This window comes from Mastigoproctus giganteus, chromosome 4 (genome assembly GCF_048544385.1).
Source record: "Mastigoproctus giganteus isolate SK-2022 chromosome 4, ASM4854438v1, whole genome shotgun sequence".
NCBI classification, from domain to species: Eukaryota; Metazoa; Arthropoda; class Arachnida; order Uropygi; family Thelyphonidae; genus Mastigoproctus; species Mastigoproctus giganteus.
In genome coordinates this window covers 218,543,745-218,559,842 of record NC_143578.1, presented here as the reverse complement: position 1 = coordinate 218,559,842, position 16,098 = coordinate 218,543,745, and the positions used below count along the sequence as shown (strand labels likewise).

Below are 16,098 nucleotides of genomic sequence, written 5' to 3'. Positions count from 1 at the left end.
GGTGGGACTTGGGGGTGATTGTGCAGGCAGATATGAAGTTCTCTGAGCAGTGCAGACGGGCTGCAAGAGTAACTCATGGAGTATTGTCAATGATATACAGGAATTTTTCCAGCAGGGATAAGGAGGTGATTATTCCATTGTATAAGGCAATGGTCAGGCCACACCTCGAGTACTGTATACAGGTCTGGAGGCCTCATTTCAAGAAGGATGTAGAGCTGCTGGAACGAGTACAGAGAAGGGCAACAAGATTAGTGATTGGAACAAAGGGGTGCTCTTACGAAGAAAGGCTTAAGTTTTGCAAATTACAGTGTCTGGAGACTAGGCACCAGCGAGGTGATCTGATAGAGGTGTATAAAGCCTTGAATGGTTTAAGCATGCTCAATGCTGATGGGATTCTTCCTCTAGCTCAGAAAAATCACCTGAGAGGGCATAAATTCTAATTGAGGAAAGACAGATGTAGGATAGACGTGCGGAAATTTTCCTTTAGCCAGCGGGTGGTTGGTTGGTGGAACAGACTGCCATCCCTTGTGGTGGAGGTTGATAGCCTAAATAAGTTTAAGGCTCAGCTGGACAGGTATTTTGAACGAACAGAGGGGTGAAGTGGAAGTGGGTTTTTTTTTTTTTTTCTTTTTTTTTTGGCTGATGCTGCATAAGCTTGCTTTCTTGCATCAAATGCCTCTACTAATGCTAATGCTAATGCTAATAACATAAAGCAGTTACCATGCTGACGTTACAAAGATTGGTTGTGGTGCTCTTCATTTTCGTTGTCTTGTCTTGTCGTATTTCAGATTTATCCCCTTATTAATATTGTACAGTATTAGTAAGGGGGTAAATGTTCCAAAACAAAGTAATACTATGGGAGAGTGATGTTTATAAAAAGAAACAACGAATAGGAATAAAATTGAAAATAAATAGGCCGGTTGTACTGGATTCCATTGCATAAAGAGATAAATACTGTATATTCCAGTGAAAAAACTTTTAATAACAAATGGTATGAAACTTTCAAGGTTAAATGGGCCCTTTTTCAGCAAATTCTAACAGGATAAAGACATTACAGTAAAAATATATCAGGTACAGAGTTGCGCACGCAGCGATGCGTGCATGGTCACAAGATTAGACATTGAACTACTAGGTTGCTACTTATTGTTGTTGTTGCATGGATGTGTGTGGATTTGCAGCCAGCATTTATCCAGTACATGGGGTTTGGAAGACTGCAAGTGGAAATGGACATCGTTGAGATTAGAATTGAGACCACGTATATTTGTGAAATGAATTAGGAAGTCCTTGGGAGGTTTAGATCTTTTCGCAGATAAGCTTGCTCTATTATTTTGACAATTCATGGTGTATTCAATAGTAAGAAAAAGTGGGTGGGACATGCTGTATGAAGTAATGAAATTTTTGGATATGGCGTACATGTGGTAAGAATATACCCAGATCCTTGACATAACGTGGCCTCAACAATGCTCCCCGCATACACACTACTCGGACTCCCTCCAGTCACTATCTGGCAGAGTAGAGGTAGCAAGATTATACACTAGCTGATCCGGAAGCTTCCTAGAGAGTTACCAATAGGTTCAGTCCGGTGTACTAACTAGCGGCCGGCCTGCGAACACCGTTTTAGAGCTGTACCCTCGAAATGTAAGGAATATTGGATCTCGCCACGACATTCATCATAACCTCAAAAATCATCAATCATACTGCATGATGGAAGAGATAGGGAAGGGTTGACCGGAACTTAGCTCTAGAGACTAAACATGGGTTCCACCACTTCAAGCCTCCAATAAGCAAAGTGGTGGTATTTCACCGGTTGATGAGAGTCATCTACCACCTAGTACTGCCTGGTAACATAGAGGGGCGGCGTTCCTCCATGTGGTGTGGGCGCCACACCTCGACCCCTGCTTACGTTGGTTCGCACCTGGGTGGTCACCCACCATGTACTTGTGCATGAAGGTTATACCCAGGATTACTAACAGTCCCACCATCGTGAAGGTGCAAGCAGAGGATTTGGCTGTCATAGACCGTCCGGACTTCGCCGAAATTGGGTCCACTTTGACTTGAGTGACACCCGAATATCAGTTCCATCAGCGTTTTAGACTCCCAGGTAGCAAGAACAGCTTGTCTGGCATATCTGAGAGAATGTCTGTGACAACCTCAAGGACCAAGTACTTTTTCTGACTGAATCTCAGTTATCAGTTGATTCAACTACTGCTCATCTCAGATGTCCAAATTATTTGCTGTATGATTCCTTTCGCCTCAAAGGTGGTACTTGTGCATATGTCCGTTCTGATATTCCCTGTCAGAGACTTGGCAATTTGGAATCTCCTCTCTTTGATCTTCTCTGGCTTAAAATCTCTCTACCTCATTGTGTAAAATTCATCTGTTGTCTCTACCGTTCTCCCAACTCCACTAATCACTTGGAGCTCTTTGACTTCCTCTCTTTGCAACTTGACTTTCTCCAGTCCAACTTTCCTAACAGTGAGGTAATTTTCCTTGGTGATTTTAACGTTCACAACTCCAGCTGGCTTCCGTTTTCTAGTCACACCGACCCAGCAGGTCGAGATGCTGAGGCTTTTGCAATTACTAATGACCTAGCACAGATTGTTCATTTACCTACAAGAATACCGGACAATCCTAATCATACAGCCAATACGCTTGATCTTTTTCTCACAAACAACCCTTCTAAGTACAAGGTTGAAGTGAGAGGTCCTTTAGGCACTTCAGATCACAACTTGGTGATTGTCTCTTCTCCAATGGAACCTTTATCTCATGCCTATTCCCAACCTCGTATTGTTTGGCATTACAAGAATGCAAAATGGGATGACCTGCGATACTTCTTTTCTTCTTTTCCTTGGTCTGATTACTGTTTCAAAACTTCTGATGTCAGCGTTTGCTCAGATCGTGTCAGTGAAATTATTCTTGCAGAAATGGAATCCTTTATCCCACACTCCACTTTAAAATCTCGTCCTTTATCTAAACCTTGGTTTTCCAATAAATGTGCTAAGGCTGTCCAAGAGAAGAACGTTGCATATCGTAATTGGCTTGTTTCTAATTCTTCAGTTTCATTTTCTGCCTACACCAAAGCTCGCAACAATTGTAAAGCAGTTATTAATCAGTCCAAACTAGAGTTTGAACAGGCTAAGAGTAGAAAACTTGCTTCTTGCCCTAATGGTAGCCGAGTATTCTGGTCTCTTGCCAAAGCTATTGGCCGCAACTTTTGCCCATCTCTGCTCCCACCTCTGTCCAAACCAGATGGTTCTGTTGTCACTTCAGCCAAGGATAAAGCTGACCTGCTAGCATCCCATTTTTCTTCGAGCTCATGTATTAATGATCTTGGTAAAACACCTCCCACCATTCCTAACACGCTCCATTCAATGCCTCCTGTGGTCTTCCGTCAAAAGGATATCAGAAGGATTTTGATGAATCTTGATGCTAAGAAAGCTCCAGGTCCTGATGGTATTTCTCCACTTGTTCTCAAAACCTGTGCTCCTGAACTTACTCCTATTCTTTGCCGCCTTTTTTCACTTTCTTATTCCAAAGGTGTTTTTCCTTCTGCTTGGAAATTTGCTCATATCCAGCCAGTTCCTAAAAAGGGTGACAAATCCCTCCCATCCAATTATCGTCCCATTGCAATTACTTCTACTCTTTCTAAAGTAATGGAGAAATCAATTAACCGCCAACTCTTAAACTACCTAGAAACCTTCCGTCTGATCAACGATCGCCAGTATGGATTCCGTCAGTGTCGATCCACTGGTGATATTCTGGCTTATGTTACCCATTTATGGACTAATTCAATGGAAAGGTTCGGTGAAACACAAGTAGTTGCTCTTGACATCTCAAAGGCTTTTGATCGTGTTTGGCATAAAGGTCTTCTAAACAAGCTTCCATCTTATGGTTTGCCAACTGTTTTTAGTAATTGGTTATCCAGTTTTCTCTCTGATCGCTCACTGAGGGTGATGGTAGATGGCTCTCTGTCTTCTAACTTCTCCACTAATGCCGGTGTCCCCCAAGGTTCAGTTCTTTCCCCCACTCTTTTCCTCTTGTATATCAATGACCTTCTTCCATTGACTGGAAATCCTATCCATAGTTTTGCCGATGATAGCACATTGCATTCAACTTTCCATTTTGAGAAACTTTGTCCAGCTCAATCAGCTTCAAGTTCTCGAAAATCTGCTGCCAATTCCTTAAATGCCGATCTTCAGGTAATTCTCCAGTGGGGCAAAGACAACTTAGTTGATTTCAACCCTTCTAAAACTCAATCTTGTCTTATATCTCGCAAAAAGGATTCTTCTGCTCCTATGCTTATCTTTAGTGACACTCCGATTTCTAGGCAAAATGATATATCTCTTTTGGGGATTACCCTGACTTCTAATCTCTCTTGGCACAAGCACATTACAAATATTGCTTCCTCTGCATCTAAAAAACTTGGTTTTCTCTTTCGCTCTCGGCGTTACTTTTCTCCCAAACAGCTGCTCACTCTGTATAAATCGCAAATCCGCCCTGCCATGGAATATTGTTCCCACATCTGGGGTGGTGCCCCCAAAACCTCTCTCAGGCTTCTTGATTCCATTCAGAAGAGGGCAGTTAAGTTAGTTAATGATTCATCTCTAACAGAGTCTCTCCACTCGCTTTCTCATAGACGCACTGTTTCTGCTGCATGCCTCTTCTACAGATACTTCCATGGGCACTGTTCTTCTGAATTGGCTTCTATAATTCCCGCTCTCTCTTTCAAAACAGTCCGAACACGTGCCGCCACCAGCCAACATCCATTTACTGTCCAACTTCAAACCCACAGAACCAACTTTTCATCTTCCTCATTTATTCATTCAACTGCCGTTTTCTGGAACAACCTTCCTTCATACGTATTTCCTGAAAATTACAATCTACAGAAGTTCAAGTCCAATATCAACAAATATCTTCTTTCGTCTTCTCAACCTCCAACCCAAGCACGGTACTAAGTACTATAGGTTATAATACCTCTCGTGTTTGGGGTTCTCATAAAAAAAAAAAAAAAAAAAAAAAAGTTTCAAGATAGTTGCCTCCAAGATAGGGTGTAGCGTCGTGCCCTTGCAGCGATTCATAGTTTTTGAATTGCATAATGTTAAGTGACTCTAGCCAGGGGCGGTGGTGAAAGTGTCAGGACTGGTCAATCACTTCGGAATCACACTTGGGGTTAAGATCATGGTGGGTCGACCAGAAGTGTTCCGCAATTGCGGATTGGTCAGTCTCACCAAGGCGAATTGACCTGCCGTACTCTGCAAGGCCATCTTGAAGGTGTCTCGAGCTCTCTCCTATGTAGCGGCTACCACAATCTTTGCAAGTTATGTGGTATACCACATCGTTGCATAAAAGAGGGGCAACCGGAGTCTTCACGTTAGAAACCAGAGAACGCAAGCTCCTTCTGGGTAGTTGCACGGAAGGAGCTTGAATTCCCGGAGAATTTTTGAAATCTGGCCTTACATGCCCGGATAGTAGGGGATGTAGGCAGTAGGCATATTATCATGTGTTGATGACGGACTCGGATGGATTGTGAGCTTTTGCATTTGCAATAAGCACTTGACTTATATGTGGGTTGGATAGCCACAGTTGTCCAGGTCTGTCTTCACTCTGGAAATCTCGGCCTGCCTAGTGTCATCTGAGCTAGGCATGCCGTCATGAATAATTGCACCATCTCCTTTCGACAGTATCAAAGAGGATATCGGGAATATGGCATTTCTGGAATAATATCTCTTCATGGACAGTGCTCTGGGTGGAGAAAGGTGGTGGATGAATGTGGCCATCGATGTATGTCTCACATTGTTTCAGCCAACCAGAGAGTGATGGTGGCGCAAATAAACAACTTCAATGAGGGAGGTGCCATAAACGTCACCACCAAGATCATCAGGTGATCATTAGCCACAATAGGTTATGGGAGCTTCTGACCCACCAGAGTCCCATTGCTAACACCACAACACAGGACTCTATGCCTCAAGCAAAAGAACATCGGCACTGGACCTTGGATGAGTGGAGTCGATCTCTTGGTCCAATGAGTCCCATTTCCAGCAGACGGGTGGGTGCATATCTGGTGGAAACTGCACGTAGCTGTGCACCCGTCATATCAACAAGGAACTGTTCAGACAGGTGGAAGATCGTTAATGGTTTGGTGTGTGTTCAACTGGCACATCTAGATGCATCTCAGGACGGTCCAGGTTAAATTTAAATTTAGACTATGTGGGGTTACGCTGTGAAAGTGAACAGAGTAGGGGAGAGAAAATAGGAAGTAAGGGGTTGATAGAGGGGGGTGACCCCTGTGGTCAGTGGGGCAGGCCCATGTCCCACCAGGAGGAAAAGGAGGGCGAGGAGGGGAAGAGACAGTGAAACCATCTCCTTCCCTCCCCTGGGAACTGGAAAGAAAGTACCGTACAAGAGAGCACAGGTATAGTCTGTGGCATTGGCAGCAGAGCTGCAATGAGGTCAAGTTCATGGTAGGTCTTCTATTTAAGTTCTACTTCTTCTAAAGAGATGTCAACTTCTAGGGTTGTAGGTCATTCCTGGAACAAGTCCTGTACTTGCAGTTCAGGTTGTTGAGGTTGCGCTTGCAGTCTGTCATCAAGTTTTTCGGTTTTAATCTTCTTTCGTTTAAAGAGGAGAAATGCTGGTTGGTGATATGTTTTGTCTTTGCGTTGTCATGGTCGAGTGGCATTTCCTCTTTTCCTCAGTGTATGGCAATTTGCACCCTTCTTCTCGCGAAGAGGTCCTGGGCGAATCATGACAATGCTTTATAATCCTCTTCGGTTTCAAGGAGGAGAAATTCTTGTCCTCTTGGAAGATATCTCACTTTTGCAATTAGAATACATCTTAGGTCTTCATATATGGTACAGTCAAACACAAGATGGTTCCAGTCTTCTATTTCTCCACAAGTGCAATGCCGACCGGGCTAGCCGAGTGGGTAAAGCACCTAACTGGCAACCCAAAGGTCGCGGGTTCGATTCCCGCCTCGGGCTTGGATCAAAGTACTGCAAAAACCTTGGGAGGTGCAATATGGCCACAGAAGCCGATGCGCCAACAACTACCAAAAAAAAAAAAAAGTGCAATGTGGGTTGTCTGTGAGTCTGAAGTCAGCAAGCTTTGCATTGAAGGGGCCATGCCCTGTTATTAAGTACGTTGTATGAAGTCCTGGGAAGAACCATGATGGTGATTTCGGGTATACTCTATTTGTCTGTGGAAAAAACTTGCGGGTGATCTCCCCTTTGGTGGTACCGGCCCATCTGTTTTGCCACTCCTGTAGCAGGTGGTTCTGTAAGCGTACTTTTTCTGCCTTCCTATTATTAGTGGGATAAGTTGTAAAATTCAGGAAGGTAACTGGGACTCCTTGGAAAGGTAATAGAGCATTCCAATTCTAATTATTTCTAGGTCTAGTGGGAGCGTTCCTGCTATTACTTGTAAGGCCGGAGTACTCACTGTACTGCAGGCGCAGGTTATGGCGCGGAGGATGGATCGCTGGGTAGAATCCAGCTTTCTTCTATTTACTACTAGCTTGGTCTTATCGGACTGTCCAGGTTATGGGTCTATTCTTGCAGACCATCTGCATCCCTTCATGGCCATCGTGCACCCACAGGGCAATGGACTCTTCCAGCAGGACCATGCGCCTCCCCACAGAACCATGGTGACCTGAACATGGTTCGAAGAGCATTCCGCAGGTTTTACCACCATGGAATGGCCTCCTCATTCATCGGACATTAACCCTATGGAGTATCTTTGGGATGCTGTGGAAAGGCCCATTCGAGCTTTGGATTATCCACACAGGATTGGTTCTGATGAGACAGTTTGGTATTTTGGAATGGGCAAGCAATAAGTGAACATTAAATTTTATTTGAAGCTAGTTAAAAGCGCAACTAATTATGGACAGAATTATGGACAGCTGTGCGGCAAGCATGAATGGAAATACCTGTGGACTCAATACCTCACCATGTGACTGCCCTTATCCAGACGAAAAGTGGGCCTATCCGTTACTAGGTAGGTATCCCATAATTTCTGTCCACTCAGTTTAAGTCTGCAGATCGCCTACTCTTAATATGATTAGTGTCAACGTGTACAACAGTATCACCCTTTATGCCCTTAAAAGATAGCTGCTCTATAATGTGTGCCCCTGACAGACATACCCCTGAAGGTTGCTGCTGTGTTGTCCGATGCACAAGAGTGAGCTCTGGCATTGAGTTGGGCAGTTGAGTGTTTGACGCTTCCCCCCATTTTAATTCTTTCGTGGGCACCTACCCTACTCTTCAAACTCTCATAGAAGCCCATTAGAACAATGTTTTGATGCCCAATTTCCTGACACAACCTAGCACACACAAAGGCATCCTCCTTGGCAAGATCATGTCCTGTTCCAGAAAGTCCGCAAACATTTCAGAAGTTGCACAATTTTTTAGGCTGTGATGTGTTGGAGAATTGCCCCCTTCAGTTCTTCGCCTAACCACAGTACTCCCGCTACTTTCTACAAGTTGATTTGCTGCTCTAGTCTGGGGCATGTCCATTTAAATATGATGTAATTAATTAACAATGAAAATTAATAAGATGATTAAACTGATTGATGTAATTAATTAACAATGAAAATTAATAAGCTGATTAGACTGATAATGTATTTAAATACATTATCTGTGTATTTAAATATGTTATCTTATAATTGTATTTTAATGTATTTAGATAATTATCTACATTAGAATTAATTAAATACTTTGATAATGTATTTATCTGTCAAGAAGAATTGCTGTATGAATACACTTGAAGAGAGGCTGAAGCAGGATGGTTATGTTTATGAACTGTGAATTCACAGAAAGTATCAATATACAGCCAAGTGAAAGTATGGTAGTCATGTTGACTATTTCTCCTCATACCTTTCAGATTGGATTTCTCCCAGTTTCTTTAATGAGGTGTGAGATTACAACTTGCAAGCATATGTTTTGCTCTCTGTCATGTTTGTGCTCTTTGTTAATCTCTCCCCTGCCCCGCTCTTCTCAGTGACAAGGATGGCTGAATTCTATTGGAAACATGGAGTTATAGCATTATTATATGACTCTGTAATTTATGTTTTCGCTTAATTTATACTTCTTCCCAATGTATCACCCATTTTGCTTCAGCCCCTCTTCACATCTACTCTTACCATCATTATTTATAATTTTTTGATATCCATGCAAGTTTTGTTCATTCTTCTATCAAGTTTAGTCTATTTGTATATCATGGAAAATAGGTATTGGTACTGATGAGACAGTTTGGTATTTTGGAATGGGCAAGCAATAAGTGAACATTAAATTTTATTTGAAGCTAGTTAAAAGCGCAACTAATATTCAGTACGCGGTTGCTCCAAGCTTATGGTGCTTTTGCAGTGAAAAGAAGACAGTTCATGCTGATTTTAGGTAGCCTGACCTAAAATCAGCATAAACTGACTTCAGGCTACTCTTCTCTCATCATTCAGCATATGTGGGTTTGCAAAATTGCAATGTTACTCTGATTGTTAGTAGTGGGTATGAGCATCAGAAACTAATTTCTGCATGTTAGCACATTGCCACATATAGTAAAAAAAATAAGGCTTAGCTACCATGTTGCCCATGAGAGCCTCTGAGTTTGCATCTCAATGTCATGGGAGATATGAAACATACCCATGTGTGAAGGTTTATTATGATAGAAAATTCTGCAAGCATGTTTCACTCTAATAAAAACTATAGGCAGTAGTGTCATCAGCCATTTTCAATCCACTGCAGGATGAAGGCCTATCCAGCAACTTTCCAGTTCCTTCTGTTTTTTTGCAATGACCATCATTTACCACCCACAAACTCATGAATTTCGTCTCTTCATCTCTGCCGTTGTCTTCCAGGTTTTCTTCTAGCTCCTCTTCGGAACCATTTTGTTAATTTCTTAGTCCATCTGTCATCATGTCTTTGAGCTATGTATTCTGCCCAAGACCATTTTAGTTCTTTATTTTTGATAAGAATGCCCTTTACTCGAGTTTGCTGCCTAATCCATGTGTTTCTCTTCTTATCTAATAGTCTGATTCCCAATGTAATTCATTCCATTCTTCCCTGTGTAGTTCTTAGCTTCTCTTCCATTCTTTTGGTGAGTGCCCAAGTTTCACTTCCATAAGCCATGGTGGGGAGTATACATTGGTTCATTATTTTACATTTCAGACAAATTGGGATATTGCTCTTCAGTATGTGACTATATTTCCTGAATGCTACCATCCAAAATTTATTCTTCTCTTGACTTCCAGCCATTTATCATTATTACAGCTAACGACGTTTCCCAGATAAATATATGACTCCACCTTTTCAAGTACCGCGTCTTCAATCATTATATCCCTTTCTGTGGCATACTTGTTCATCATTATTTTTGTTTTAGCCATATTCATCTTTAGTCAAAAATCTTTACTAACTCTGCATAATTGATTAAGATTTTCCTCTGATTCCTTGGGATCGTGGCTTATGACCACAATGTCATCTACAAATCGTAAATGGTTTAGGTACTCTCCATTTACATTGCTTCCTTTCTGCAACCAGTCTAATCCTCTGAAAGCTTCCTCAAGGGCAGCAGTAAACAACTTCAGAGATATTGCCTCCTTGTCGAACTCCTTTCTCAATTTTAAATTTGCTACTGTCTTTGTCTAGTCTAATAAAGGAGGTAGCGTTGTCATATATTTTCTTCAAAATCATAATATATGGGGTATCTATGCCTTGTCTTTCGAGTGCCCGAAACATTTCCTTATGCTGTATGAAGTCAAATGCCTTTTCATAATCCACAAATGCCAGGCATGGTGTTTTATATTCATTTGCTTTCTCCATTAGCTGTGATATTACGTGAAGGTGATCCATCTGATTCCTTGGGAATCAGATGGATCATCATAGTTGAGAATCCTGTCCTAAAGCCAGCTTGCTATTTCGGTTGATTCTTGTTAAGTATTCTTTCTAATCTGTTAGTAATGATCCTTGTGAACAACTTGTAGATGTGGGATAACAAGCTAATTGGTCTATAATTTCCAATTTCTGATTTATCTCCTTTCTTATGCAGCAAAACTATGATTGCATTATTCCACTCCTTAAGCGTCACACCTTTTCTAATACATTTTGTGAAGAGTCTTGCAAGTTTTTGTGTCATGTCTCTTCCTCCCAGCTTTAACAACTCTACAGTAACTTCATCTTCCCCCAGGACTCTCTGATTCTTCATTTTCCTCAGCACATGTTCTACCTCATCAGGAAGGATATCGAGTATGTTGTACATGTTACTAATTTGCGATCCATCTTACCCATTGCTGGCATCATTCCCTCGCTCCTTGTATAATTCTCAGTAGTAGTTTTCTGCTATTTGAATTATGCCTTCTCTGCTATTTATAAGTATGCCATCGCTATTCTTCAGTTTCAATATCATTTGTCTTTCCGTGTTACTGCTCATGGCTGCTGATTTAAGTCCTGTGTACATCTTTCCATTCTGTGATCACTTCCAACATTTACCTTGTTCAGTATGCTAACATCACTCACGATATATCTTCTGTTAATGAGGATGAAGTTGATTTTATTAGTTGTTAATCCATTTGGGCTCTTCCATGTCCACTTTCTGTTCACCCTTTTCTTGAAAAAAGTGTTCATTACTGACATTCCTTGAGATTCTGCAAATTCCACAAGTCTTTCACCTCTTTCATTTCTTTCACCAATTCCAAAATTTCCTGTAGTTCCCCTTTCTGCACTATTTTGTCTCTTTCCAACCTTAGCATTGAAGTCCATAATGATAGTATATTAGGTTTTCTGCTCATCTAGAAGTCTCTTAATTTCGGTGTACATTTCTTCAACCTCTTCATTATCATGGCCCGATGATGTTTGTGCATAAATCATTATAACCTTTAGCTTTTATCTCTTAGAAATCCTCAGGATTTCTAAGAGATAGTGTGATTAGCTTAACACTAATAATTTTCATAGTATGATGAGTTTTATGATGACGTTTTTAGTGTGAAATTTCTGGCATTTAATTTAGCTCTATAATTAATATTTAAAATTTATATAATTATCAGCGTGAACTTTCTCTTTTAATAAAGGCAACAAGAGGATTATGTCGGCCCAAGTTTTCAAACAATAACTGCATCAGGACCAAATTCCTCTATTCTTCACTTTCATCCTACAGAAGAAACAACAAGAGTTATATCCTCTGATGAATTTTTTCTATGTGACTCCGGTGGACAGTATAGGTAAGTTTGATAGCAGTAGGCACAAACACACTTACACACAATTTTTTTTTTTTTTTTTTTTTGCTGTGGCAAAAAAGTAGTACAGAGAAAAGGAGGCAACTCAATACAGTGTGAGTAGCACACTCAGAGTGGTGGGGGGTGTATTCAAAATGCATCAACAGCATCAGGGGATGAGCTCCTTTGGTAGTTAGCAGTGTGAACTTGACTATTCAGTGATGTTCAGTTGTGAACTCAACCCATTTCACTAAATCACATGGCCATCTACTATCAATCACTTTATTCTTTCATTATGCTTGAAAATTTCAAGCAAAGAAGCAGAGGTGCATGCGTGCATGCTCTTATTTATTAACATAAAATTGCCGATTTAGTAAATTTACAATGCATTTAATTCAATAAAGTGCAGCCTCTATCGCATTCATTTTCAGAGCTTCAAATTTTGATCAACAGTCCTAGTATATTTTCCAGATAAACTTTTATTGATAAATAATTATTTTGTGTGGCTGCCATCTTCACAGTGCCATCAACAAAGAGTGATGCTAATTGGAGTAATTCTAAGAATTTCCAAATTTTAACCATTGGTCCAAAGGGAATATCCGAAAAAAATTTTAATAGCAAATAATAATGTTAGGCAATAGGAAGTTTGCAGTATGCATGTTTCTCTGTTGTAGTACAAGAATTGTCTTGATGTGTGCTTTGATTTCTAGTTTAATACTTTAGTTAGTCAATTTTATTCTAGGTTTGCTTACAGAAATTTGCTAATGTTAGTAGGCAGATTTTAGAAACATGAAGCTTGCTGCATAGAAATACATGCACTGATTCTGTTGACTATCTGGTAGTCAACAGCATCAATGCATGTACTTCTATGCAGCAAGATTTAACTGATTAAGCATTAATTAATTTTAATTTTTCGATGCAGTTAGAGAAATGTGTTACTTTACTTGAGCAGGATTCTGAAATGTAATCCCAATTATCCTATTCACCAGATTCATCATCCAATTCTGAAGACTTCTCTGTAAGGTAGAATGGGAATTAGCAGGTGTCTTTTGTGCGGCATTGGAGCAGGGTGGTGTGTTGGGGAATATACTACAACTTGTTAATCCACAGACTTTTTAAACTGACATATCCACCAATACAAAAATAGCAGTCATCGTGTCGGTTTGTGGACTCTCTTCATATTCAAGGTACGGAAAAAGGCATACTACAGAACCATTCTTCTAACGTTGACTTGAAGCAGAAATGACATACCTTCAGCTTGTCTTGCCCATCCATATACAATGGAATGGGCAGGACCTATCCTCTTCTACTGACATTGCAAATGCTTTAGCAGAATCTTTTTATAACATTTCTGTCTCTTCCTCTTATGTGACCTCCTTTCAGTGCATTAAAACTGTGAAGAATGTCATAAATTTAATTTTTCAACTAGACTCACTTCTGTATAACCAGCCCTTTACTATAGCTGAACTCAAAAAATCCTTGAGTAAATCTCCAAATAGTACAGCAGGACCAGACGGCATTCACTACAGTATGCTGAAGCATCTATGTGAAGCTGATTTCTACATATTATTACTCTTTTATAACCGAATCTTCTCAGAAAATACATATCTTCTCTCATGGTGTCATTCCTATATTTGTGCCATTTCAAAACCAGGTAAAGATCCTTCTCTAGTTTTGTGGATTTATTGGATGATTGTTTTCTGCAGCAGCATGTTCGAGAGGCAACCAGAGAAAGTAATACTCTTGATCTGGTTATCAGCAGTGATCAGCAGTGATCTGGTTATCAGCAGTTGAGAATTACAGACCAATATCGTTGACAAGCTGTTTGGGCAAAATCTTTGGAAGGATGGTGCATAAGAGGCTCACCTGGGTTCTAGATTCCCAAAATATTCTTTCTGATCACCAATATGGCTTCTGTAAAAACAGATCTACACTAAATTTACTACTCAAAATTGAATATAACATACATAACTCTTTTGTCATGAGGCGACATCTAGTGATGGTGAACCTTGATATTCAGAAAGCATTTAATACCACTTGACGTTATGGTATTATTAAAGATCTACATCAGTTGGGGCTGAAAGGTTACCTTTCTCAAATCATCCAGAACTTTTTAAGATTACGCACCCTTCAAGTCCAATATCAAAATGTGCTATCAGCATTTCACGTTCAAGAGGGTGACCCACAGGGTTCCATTCTGAGTGCTACCCTATTTGCGATTCGGGTCAACAACATATTGGGAGAACTTTCAAAAACCATCCAAATATACATGTATGCAGATGACCTCACCATATCCTGCCAGTCACAAAGTATGAATACTGTTGAAAAACTGTTACAAATTGCTCTTGCCAGAATAGAATCATGGACTTTATGTAATGGATACTGTCTTGCTGAGCAGAAATCCACCACTACTCACTTTTGCAAATTATGGTCACTGCATCCCGATCCTGAGCTAAAGATCAATAACATTTCAATTCCTCTTGTTCACTGGCCATGTTCATGGCTGAACCTGAGCTAAAGATCAATAACATTTCAATTCCTCTTGTTCACACTGTCCGTGTACGTGGCCTCGTACTGGATAGGAAACTGAACTTTCAAGCACATGTGGTGTATCTTTGAACTATCTGTTTGAAAAAGTTGAATATTCTCCTATGTGTGTCATCCATCTCATGGAGTGTTGATCGACATACCCCGATCCATCTTTATCGAGCTCTCATAGATCCTGCTTAGATTATGGCTCTCCAGTGTATGACTCTGCAAGAAAAACTACTTTAGAGCAATTGAATACATTCCAGCACAGTGTGCTGAGAGTTTCTCTAGGGGTTTTCAGAACCTCCCCAAGAGCCTTTATATCGAAACTCAAGAACCTCTTTTACATCTTCCGAGCAAAACATTACTTTTGATATATGCCGCAAAAATTCACAGTCTTCCCTCCCACCCTAGTTGGAGATGTCTGTACAATACTGAATGGGAGTCATTTTACAACAGTAAGCCAAATGAAAATTAACCTGCTCCACTTAGACTTAAAGAACTAACTCAAGCATAGAATATAGAAATGAGCAATATATTTCAGGACATGACACCTCCTGATCCACCTTGGACAAATATTTCTGCAAATTACGATGACTATTTTCAAAAGTGGGGGAAGAACACCTTGTCCCCCTCCAATATTGCACAATTACACTCACTCTTCTAACTCAGAGGCCTTTAAAATCTGTACAGATGGATCAAAAACTGAGACCCAAGTAGGTGCTGCGGCAGTCTTCCGTTCATTCATCATTTCTGTTTCATTACCATTAGAATGCAGCATCTTTACTACTGAGCTTTACACTATAAACTTAGCTCTTCATCAGATTACAACTCCTCTCACCCTATAATAAAACAAATACATTCCAAGTTACTTGCATGTAATCAGTCGAACCAAACTGTGATATTCTGCTGGATCCCAAGACATTCTGGGATAGCTGGCAATGAAAGTGAAGATCTTGCAGCCAAACAACCAGAAACTGCTATTTCTCAAACCTTTCAAGTTCCATATACAGATTACAAACACATCATCTGTAAAGCATGTTATAATAGCTGGTCACTAATCTGGAAAGGTTATCCAGGAAACAAACTCTGCCAAATAAAACCAGAAATGAGCAATATATTTCAGGACATGACACCTCCGAAAAAACAGGCGTGATGAAATAATTTTAGGAAGGCTAAGAATTGGGCATACTCACCTCACTCACTTGTATCTATTAATGAATGACAGCACTCCCCAATGCTCATCATGTCATGTACAACTGACTGTTCATCATTTATTAGTAGACTGCCCCTGGTTTCTAAATATCTGTTCAAACACCTTTAAATCATTTTGTAAGTCACAGTCATCATTATCTTTAATGCAGATTCTCGGA

General features: G+C 40.4%; 1 protein-coding gene across 1 annotated transcript in view; it reads left to right on the top strand.

Annotated features, from left to right (window-relative positions):
- The window catches only part of LOC150087411 (xaa-Pro aminopeptidase 1-like), a 532,432-nt gene that overhangs the window by 331,631 nt on the left and 184,703 nt on the right, over window positions 1–16,098 (top strand). The window contains exon 16 of the mRNA XM_090372051.1: window positions 12,053–12,202. Within this exon, the coding sequence (XP_090228177.1) occupies window positions 12,053–12,202 (150 nt within the window). The remainder of the gene's footprint in view (window positions 1–12,052; window positions 12,203–16,098) is intronic.